This window comes from Bombina bombina, chromosome 6 (assembly GCF_027579735.1).
Source record: "Bombina bombina isolate aBomBom1 chromosome 6, aBomBom1.pri, whole genome shotgun sequence".
Classification (NCBI taxonomy): Eukaryota; Metazoa; Chordata; class Amphibia; order Anura; family Bombinatoridae; genus Bombina; species Bombina bombina.
In genome coordinates, this window is record NC_069504.1 from 1,024,028,154 (window position 1) to 1,024,039,001 (window position 10,848).

The 10,848-nt window shown below is 32.4% G+C and overlaps 1 protein-coding gene across 4 annotated transcripts in view; it reads left to right on the plus strand.

The window, feature by feature from the left end:
- Positions 1 to 2,917, plus strand: part of TSPAN9 (tetraspanin 9) — a 672,639-nt gene extending 669,722 nt beyond the window's left edge. For all 4 annotated transcript variants that reach the window (XM_053718751.1, XM_053718752.1, XM_053718753.1 and 1 more), the window contains one exon: positions 1,878 to 2,917. In XM_053718751.1, the coding sequence (XP_053574726.1) occupies positions 1,878 to 1,949 (72 nt within the window). In that variant the 3' untranslated portion in view covers positions 1,950 to 2,917. The remainder of the gene's footprint in view (positions 1 to 1,877) is intronic.
- The last annotated feature ends 7,931 nt before the right edge of the window (positions 2,918 to 10,848 follow it).

The following is a 10,848-nucleotide window of genomic DNA, read 5'->3' on the forward strand; positions in this document are numbered from 1 at the left end:
GGCAATCATTTTACCCAGGGGAATAGTCTCTTCACCCCGAGGTGTTTTCAGAGTTATGCAGCGAGTGGGGATGCTCATGGCATCCTGCCTCAATACCAAGCTACCCAGGTACGGGTCAAAGTCGAGGGATCCTCAGGCAGAATTGATAGATGCCCTATCAATACCATGGAGGTTCAGTCTCGTATATCTTTTTCCTCCATTACCACTTCTCCCTTGTGTGGTGGCTCACATCAAGCAGGAGCGAGCATCTGTGATTCTGAATGCTCCGTTGTGGCCACGAAGGATGTGGTTTGTGGATCCAGTGGGGATTTCCTCATCTCCTCAGTGGAGGTTACCTTGTTGTAGAGATCTGCGGATACAGGTTCCCTTTGTTTATCAAAATCTAGATTCTCTGAGGCTGACTGCGTGGAGATTGAACGCTTAGTCTTAACCAAAAGAGGGTTCTCTGAGAGTGTTATCTACACACTGGTTCAAGATCATAAGCCAGTAACTCGTTGTATCTACCATAAAGTCTTGAGGACTTACTTGTACTGGTGTGAAGAGCGTGGCTTTTCCTGGCATAAGGTTAAGGTTACCAGAATTTTATCTTTTCTCCAGGATGGACTGGAGAAGGGCCTATCTGCTAGTTCCCTGAAGGGACAGATATTGGCCCTGTCAGTGTTACTGCACAAAAGATTGGATGAGCTTCCGGATGTGCAGTCCTTTGTTAAAGCTCTGGCTAGGATCAGACCCGTGTTTAGATCTGGGGCTCCAACTTGGAGCCTCAATCTTGTTCTTAGGGTTTTGCAGCAGGCTCCGATTGAGCCTATGGATAGGGTTGACATTAAATTGTTATCTTGGAAGGTTATTTTTTTGTTGGCTATTGCCTCTGCGTGCAGAGTTTCTGAGATTTCTGATTTGCAATGTGATCCCCCTTATCTGTTTTTTCATGCTGATAAGGTGGTTTTACGCCCTAAACTAGGGTTCCTACCTAAGGTGGTGTCGAATCATAATAAATAATCAAGAAATCGTTGTTCCTTCCTTGTGTCCTAATCCTCCTTCAGCGAAGGAACGTCTGCTTCACAATTGAGATGTGGTTTGTGCCTTGAAGTTCTATCTTCAGGCTACTAAGGAATTCAGACAATCTTTCTCTTTGTTTGTCATCTATACGGGTAAGCGTTAGGGGCAGAAGGCTACTACGACTTCCCTATCCTTCTGGTTTAGGCGTGTCATCCGCTTAGCTTATGAGACAGTAGGACGACAGCCTCCTGAGAGGATAATGGCTCATTCCACTAGAGCAGTGGCTTTCTCTTTGGCTTTTAAGAACAAAGCCTCAATGGATCAGATTTGTAAGGCGGCTACCTGGTTCTCCTTACACACTTTTTCTAAATTTTACAAGTTTGATGTGTTTGCTTCAGCTGAAACAGCTTTCAGGAGAAAAGTTTTATAGGCTATGGTGCCTACAGAATAGGGTCCGCCTCTTTTTTCTGTTCCCTCCCGTTATTCATTCAGTCTCCTCTTAGCTTGGATATAGTTTTCCCAACAGTAAGAAATGAAGTACTGGATTCTCCCTGCCTTATGCTTACCAGATAAATTCCTTTTCTTACTGGCAGGGAAAGTCCACGACCCCGCCCGTAATTTGTTTTGTTTGGCGGCTTCCTTTTTATATTATTTCTTCTGGCACCTTTTTATACCCTGATGTTTCTTCTATGTTTCCTTGTTCCCTTGGCAGAATGACTGGGGGATAGGGGAAGTGGGAGGGATATTTAAGCCTTTGGCTGGGTTGACTTTGCCTCCTTTTTAAAAAAAAAAAAAAAAATAATAACATAATTGACCTCTATACTATTACAATGCACTTTTTTCTTCTCCTGCATAATATTATCACTTTTTATTTTTAGATACTTGGTATGGCTTTTTCTATGACTCTCTTCCAGCAAATACATAGGACTGGTAAAAAGTATGATGCCTGAGATTTGTTCAGGACATTCACATCTACATAATTTTGCCATAATGAATAAAATGTACCAAGAAAAACAAGTATTAGCATACGGACATCATCCCACCTTTTCTGCTTCACTATTACATGACTGGCAACATATGTCTTGACTTACGTTTCTGCATTTTGCATCTGCTATTAATTTGCCAAAGAAGAAGAGATACAACGAGAGAGTCCATTTCTTCAAAGTTCAGCTCTAACTCTCTTCTTGAACTTGAAAGAAAGAGCTTTGCTTACTAATATACTTAAGACTTGCATCAATATGTGAGAGTTGAGACTTTTTTTGGAAAATGTCTATCTTAACTGATGATTACAAAGTGGACGAACTTATTAAAGCCATTGAAAACTGGATTTGGAAGAGTAGTGGACTAACCAGTTTGCATGGATTCTACTACAACATTTTATACCTTTTATTGAATATGTTTTCTTATTGGATTAGATTACAATTAGTGTTTTCATTTGTAAGTTTTTACATTTTGTGTTTTGTTTTACACAGAACTTCTCTCAATCCAAAAATACTGTGTGATCTTTAAAGGATGAATTTTAACTAAATGCTAACATGAACTTTATAGAATATGCAGAAAGGGGAGAACTAATCTTGATTTCATATGTTGCAGTCATTCTGTACTATGGCTAATTGGTATTGAGTTATCCTGCTGAATTATTAGTTGATATAAAAAAACACTCAATTTTCATGGTAATTTTGTTATATCTATAATTACTATACTTGCTTCAGAATATACTAAAAGATTTTAGTTCATAATCAGGATTGGGGGTATAGGTTTTATCTGCATTTTTAAAGCAACAATTCATATGGAATATTTACTATTATAATCCAAATTTATGAGAAATCTGTTATTTTCTAAATGTATTATCATTTATTACTACCACATGTGCTAAACAGGTGGGGAACTTTGCATGTTACAAAAAAAGAAAAGAAAATAGAATGTATTATTGTTAATGGATTTTGAAAAAACAAAATAATAACCTAAAATATGGTAATTTAAAAAATTAAACCATAGGTGGTTTACTATCTGCCAAGTCTGTACAGTTGTTAATACGATTAAGCAAGTTTCACTAACTGATGAAATTCAGAATGTTACACAAAGCCAAAAAAGTTGCAGTAGGTGATGGTTGTACATCAGCTACTCAAAGAAGTGAATGGGATATTAACGATCAGCATGGTACCATTAAGGGGTATATACAAAAATGGAGCGACAACAAAATTATTTCACATTTTGGTCAACTGTTCCCCCACTTTTTCAAGTGATACATATATCTTTATATATATATATATATATATATATATATATATATATATATATATATATATATATATATATATATATATATATATATATATATATATATACCGGTATATATAATTAGATATACATTCATACATATATATATATATATATATATATATATATATATATATATATATACACACACAAATCCCCAAATCTGGAATTCCAAAATCTAAACTTATTCATGAAATTCAAACTATTTAATTAATTAATTAATAAATATATATATATATACTGTATATTTGTTACAATATATGTTTATTAGATTACCAAACTCCTTCACCGCTGTCAACTAAAATATATATCCATACATCTGCAGATGTATGTATGACCATGAAAAGTAGCCATCCAATGATATAGAATTCAATTTTAAACAGTTTTAAAAAAATACTTTTTTATTATAATTTTACATTATGTACTAGAATATAGTTTCATCAAATGAACTTTTTTGATAGAATACATTGTAAACCCATACTTACTATTTTTTGTTATATTTTATGTCATCTACCAAACTATTATCACCATTTTGGCTCTTTATAAAATAATATAACCATTAAATATTTTGAGTATGAATTGTTGCTTTGCTACCAGATAAATGGAGTGAACTAGATCTTTTCATGTTCTATTTTCCATTCTATATCACACCTTTTGAGTGGTGAGCAAAATTCAAAGGACATTCCCACTAGAAACTTTAGCACATACCTCTTGTCTGAAAGCTGCTTCTTTCACAATGCCCACTGTATAGTGATTGGCAGGTTTATATCTTATATTTTGCTGCTTAATAAAAAAATGAATTGGGGAATAGAAACTTGTATTTATATTGATGTTCTGATATTAAGTTTGGTTAAAGGGAATGTGGTAATTGTTTAAAAGGACATTAAATAAAAAAAAATCACTATAAGATGTTTTATTATGCATTGTAAAGAAACAAAAAACTTTACAATGTTTACTCATTATTCATTTTGACTACATTTCCTGTAATTTGTAGATTTCCCACTGCTCCCTGGATTTAATTATTTTCTGAATTTTAATCCAGCAGCATGTGCTGCATAGTGCTTGCTTATTCAGTGTAGGAGCAGATTTATATCGCCTAACTGTTAACAGCAGCAGAAGAGATAAGATAAAACTATGTATGTGCTTTGAAAGCGGTGTATTCCTGAATTCCAAAATTATATATATATATATATATATATATATATATATATATATATATATATATATATATATATATATGCGCACACTATAAAATATTTTGTTTTTATACTTCTGGATTGCCCTCATCAGCTATTGTACTTGAGTATCAGTTGTGCACAAACATACATTTCGTTTCAATATAAATTTTATCAGCTTTAAATTTTCTATGCAAAAAACCCCAATAATAATAATGATAATAATTTTAGTTTAGTTACTTCTTTTTTCTATGCAGATTTTTTTTAGGTTTAATGTCCTTTTAATAAATGTTTTATTGTCCATGTTCATAAAGGGCAAGGTTAGATTGCATAAGGGATTTAATAGAAAGAAAATAAAGATCCAGTCCAAAACATGGCAAATTACTGCAGTTTCTGCTGTATCATATGATATGTGCATGGTGGCATTAAATAATTAACATTTTAATGTAACTGTCAGTAATATCAGATAATGAATTAATTTCACTTAAGAACTGTGTGTTTATTTTATTTGTGTATAATTATATTATTATTATTTCTAGCATTCCTTTGTACCCAAGAGCCTTGCTTTCTGAAATGATGGCACATAACTAATTAACCACATATTATGAAAACCATAAAATGATGTATTATTGCCTTATCAGTAAATGATATCGACCCAAAGTGAGAAAGACAGCAATTATATACAAGAAAATAAAATATGAGAACTCTGAAATAATGAACAGAAAAATATTAAGTTTCAGCCCGATGATGTAGTTTTGAGCATCAAGTGATTACTCATTTCATTCAGTTTAATTTATGGATACTCATTTTAAAATATTTCAATTAAAAGTCTAACTTATAATGGAAACCAGTCTATTACTGTGCTGATAAGTTATGGTTAAAAAAGGTACATATTCCATTTCAATCATTTAATACATATGTAAATACAGCTAGGTTGATTAAAACTGCAATGTAATGAGTCATTTTTTAAATATTTGTAAGTATTTTTTAACATGTTTAAGGTTAAAGAGAAAGCATAATGGTTTCATAATTAAAAAAATAACAATAAAGTACCTATTGGGTCACTGAAAACAACAATTTCATGTCTTTTCAGGGTTTTATCATGTCGTCAACAGCATAGATTCACATTAATAAAATGATTCAGAAATACCCAGTTTTATTTACAAGAATATTTTTGCAAAAATGGCTGCTTGTTTAAGGCAGCAATAATTATTAAATGATAATTAGGTACTAACATATTTACATACGATTTGAATTGGTATGACTTGTGACAAAATGTTTTTACAACCTTATTACCTTAAGAAAGGCATGGTCACATGCTATTTGGACCATACTATACCTAATAAAATAGGATCTATAGGTTGTGTGGAAAGGATTTTCAGCCAATTTATATTATACCAACTTTAACAAGTTAAAACAAAACGTTAAATCAAACTGTGGTGCTGCTTGCTTATGTGTCTTTACGTTATTGGCTACATGTCGCTATTACAATTTTTTGATTACTTTAGTACAGCAGAGAGTGACAGCAAAGGAGTTTGGGGGATGGGTCATTGAGAAGGCAAATTAGGCTGAAACCCAATGGGGGGGGGTGAGGGCCTCAGTTTGCCAAGCATGAGGTCATTGGCTGTGACAGAGGTTATATTAGAATGACTGAACTCATTGCTCCCCCTAACAAGCAACAAGGAGGATCCACTTCTGTGTCATTGCTCCTCCTCTTTCTTACGCATAACCCCTTAACTGCCACAACATGCTGTATTAATGTCTTTAAAAATATGTCACTATTACAAATAGATACATTCTTCAGCTGCTGTTTTTAAGAACCGCATTTATATATTATTTCCTAGTCTGTGGTCATCATTTTGCAAAGAAAGAGTGTAATCTTTCATTCATGTGTTCCTTTATGACATAACATAATATTGGTTTACTTTAACAGTTATTGGGACCATGCGTAACAGAGTTCAGATTATAATGTATTATTTAATGAGAACTTGGACGCTGTGCATATGTGCTGCTAAAAAAAGAAGCAAGTTACAGAGAGAAGTTAGCGAGTTAATTCCTCAAACCTTTACTGCTAAAAGTTCAATAGTATCTTTAGCACCTGATCATTTAATTTTCTGAAACTGAATATGCAATCAAAATGCTATATTCAAATTTTTTTGGTTTTCTTTGCTTTAATTAATCAGTGAATTATTACAGTCAAAATTGACAACACATGTATTTGCCAGTTCTGTGAGTAGGTGCTGTATGTAGGTGCATGTGCACAAGTCATACAGACTTATGCACCATACAACCTGTACAAAGAAAACTCTGTCACTAAAATATGAATATCTTTTACTAGCATATCCGTATTCCAAAATGAATATAATCAAATTTAAATTGGACTTATATGTACTTCACTTTTGTCCATAATGCCCATATAAAGGATCAGAAATTTCTGTAAACATAATTATTTTGAAAGCTCTTTCAGATTGCTGCTGATGGGCATTTTACACAATTTTATTGCATGCACAGGCCTTTGCAGTGTTTAGTGTTTAATTCTGCATCCTATAGGATACATTCTGAAAATAAAGTCAGGACTGTTATGGCATTACTGGGTAGATAATGTTTGAAGAATTAATGATGTGGAAAGCAGTTTGTTTTACTAATTCATTATGTACAAGTGAAAAAGTGCAGGATTAATGTTCTGTTTAGGTGTTTGCTTAATGTTTGATGCATATATATATATATATATATATATATATATATATATATATCAAAATCAGCCAGTGCAGGGGCATTTATTCAAAATGGCAGGTGTCATGTTTACAGTTGAAGTTTTGTATTTTTATAAATTCTACAATTCAAAAAAGGGATTTTAACCTTCCAAATTTCCATCCTTTTTAAAGTTCACACAGAATACTTGATGACTCTTAAACACTGTGGTTGGTTTTTGTAAAATGATGTATTTATGTAGGATATTCAAAGAAATAATGTAATGTAAATGTATAACATTTTAGTTGCTTTTTCCTTAAAAACTATTTTTATAAAATGCTTTGCTACACTTTGTAGTGCTATAGCAAGATATTTATTTAACCTTTTTTTCCATAGTATTTTTACTGTATTTTAAAAGCTTATTGACTGAAAACGTATGCAGTTTAATTAAAATGTTAGTTGAAAATGAACATGAATATCATACAATGTACAGTATTAGTGATAAACTGGTTACTGTCTGAAATATAATACTATCATAAAAGAAACAAAAACCAACCATAAATCATTACTAATATGTATCATGAAAATATGCATTTTTTTAATTTTTAGTTTTTTTTTTAAAGAAAATACTCTAAAATTGCACCTTTTTCTTGTTATGGTGGGTTGGCTGTTTATGCTTTTTTCCAAAATCACTTTTTTTTTGCATTTAATTTCAGTTTTTAGCATGTTTTGAATAAACTTATTCTTAATTCAATGCATTCAACATATGTTGATTTTGTATTTATATATATATATATATATATATTAATGAAAATGGGTTTTAGTTATATTGTAATCAAGGTTTATTTTCCTTTAAATGTCACATGCAAAATAAATCATTGTTCTTTATGCACTCTAATTTTTTTGTAAGATCTAACTATATTTTTTGTATATATTTCAAAACCAGTTGGCAAAAAGGCTAAATAGAAAATTAAAATTGTTATATACAACTTTAAAATGCTGGCAGTATTACAAAACTGTTAAATGTATTCAGAGATTTCCAGAGGACACTGTATTGTTTTTCCTTCTAATCTATTTCTCTGTAATATGTAATATTTCACCAATATTTATACACTCGTCAATCTAAACTGTTGTTATGAACAAATGTTTTACTACTGTTAGCAAATCAATTGATCAGTTATCTGATGTATTATAACCAACACAGTCATTGGCTGATATTAGTTTAATTATTTTGTGCAAATGCATGAGAGATTGCTTACAGTGAAACAGGGAAGCATGCCGTTTATTACATTAATTGTACATTTTTAAAGTCACGAGTCACATGATCATTTTATTTGCATTCACTTTACAGATAGGGAGTTCTAATGCATTGCTGCAACTTTTTAGGACTATCTCCTGCAGAGGGAGTTCTAATGCATCGCTTCTCCTATTCAGGACTATCTCCTTCAGAGGGAGTTCTAATGCATCGCTTCTCCTATTCAGGACTATCTCCTTCAGAGGGAGTTATAATGTATTTCTGCTCCTTTTCAGGACTATCTCCTGCAGAGGAAGTTCTAATGCATCGCTTCTCCTATTCAGGACTATCTCCTTCAGAGGGAGTTATAATGTATTTCTGCTCCTTTTCAGGACTATCTCCTGCAGAGGAAGTTCTAATGCATCGCTTCTCCTATTCAGGACTATCTCCTTCAGAGGGAGTTATAATGTATTTCTGCTCCTTTTCAGGACTATCTCCTTTAGAGAGATTTCTAATGCATTGCTTCTCCTATTCAGGACTATCTCCTTCAGAGGGACATCTAATGCACTGCTTCTCCTTTTCAGGACTATCTCCTTCAAAGAGAGTTCTAATGCATTGCTACTCCTATTTTGGACTATCTCCTTCAGAGGTAGTGCTACTGCATTGCTTCTCCTTTTCAGGACTATCTCCTTCATAGGGAGTTATAATACATTGCTGCTCCTTTTCTGGACTACCTCCTTCAGAGGGAGTTATAATGTATTTCTGCTTCATTTTAGGACTATCTCCTTTAGGGGGATTTCTAATGCATTGCTTCTCCTTTTCAGGACTATCTCATTCATAGGGATTTCTAATGCATTGCTGCTCCTTTTCAGGACTATCTCCTTCAGAGGGAGTTATAATGCATTCCTTCTCCTTTTCATGACTATCTCCTTCAAATGGAGTTATAATGCATTGCTACTCCTATTTAGGACTATCTCCTTCGGAGGGAATTCTAATGCATTGCTTCTCCTTTTCAGGACTATCTCCTTCAGAGGGAGTTCTAATGCATTGCTGCTCCTTTTCAAGACTGTCTTAGCAGCACATCTGGTGCTGGACATTAACCATATATTTTATCCTTTTGTGCTGGTTAAATGCGTGACAAACATTGGTGCAATAATGAATCATTACAGAGCATTTTATTGTTTCAGTATTTTGTCACTTTAATATCTCACTATTATTCTGTTATCATTTACATATAACAGGAATCTGTCCAAAAAGATTAAAACTATTTTATTTAAATATAAATTTAAAATACCCTGAGTTTATTAAAAAGAGCTTCAATTACTATTTTAAAAGAGTCAGAAGTAATTTTAAAATATGACATTTAAAGGGAATTTCCCATAAAAAAATAACATTCAGTATTTATATGTACCTTAGCTAATGGATTATTAATATCTATTTTTGACTTCTGTGAAAAGTTTGATCTTACAAATATCTGTATATATTTAAGATTTTTGTCTGTCTGACGTTCACTTCCTCTAACCAATTTTAATTTACTTGTCTGCCATTTTGGTTTTAGTGGCTTATCACAACTTGGTAAAACTAATAGACAAATGTTGCTTTGTTGTAGTACTGTGTATTTAACTTAAAATGGACAGTGAAGTCAAAATTAAACCTTCATGATTCTGATATTGTACTAAATTAAAATAAACAATTTTTCTTTTCCAGTTTACTTCTATTATCACAGTTGCTATGATACAATTGTATCTTTGTTAAAACCTTAAACTAAGGCAGGTTCAGGAGTGTGCATGTGCCTTTAGCTTACTATGACAGCAGTGCTTGAAACAGTGCATAACATTGCAACTAACATTGTTGCCATAGAGTAGTACAGACACATGCATGTTCCTGAACTCATATGAGCCTACCAAGATTAACTCTTCAAAAAAAGCATACCAAGACAACAAAGCACATTTGAAAACAGATGTAAATTAGATTTTTCAAATTAATGCTCTATCTAAATCATCAAATGTTACCTTTGATTTTATTGACCCTTTAAAGGGACATAATACCCAAAAATGTTCTATCATGATTCAGATAGAACGTAGAATTGTATGCAATTTTCAAATTTACTTCTATTATCTTATTTTCCTTTTTTTTGTTATCCTTTGTTGAAAAGCAGGAAGGTAATTTCAGGAGCATGCACATGTCTGCACCACTATATTGGAGGATTTTTGCAACAATGTTATACATAAGCAAGAGCACTAGATGGCAGCACTATTTCCTGTCAGAGCTTCAGAAATGTGCATGCTACCTTTATAGATATTTCTTTAACAAAGAATAACATGGGAACAAAGCAAATTTAATAATAGAAGTAAATTTGAAACGTTTTTAACATTGTACTATCTATCTGAAAAATGATAGAAAACAATTTGGGTTTCATGTCCCTTTAACTAAAATACAAGCAACAAATGCTTATCGGTAAATTATTCT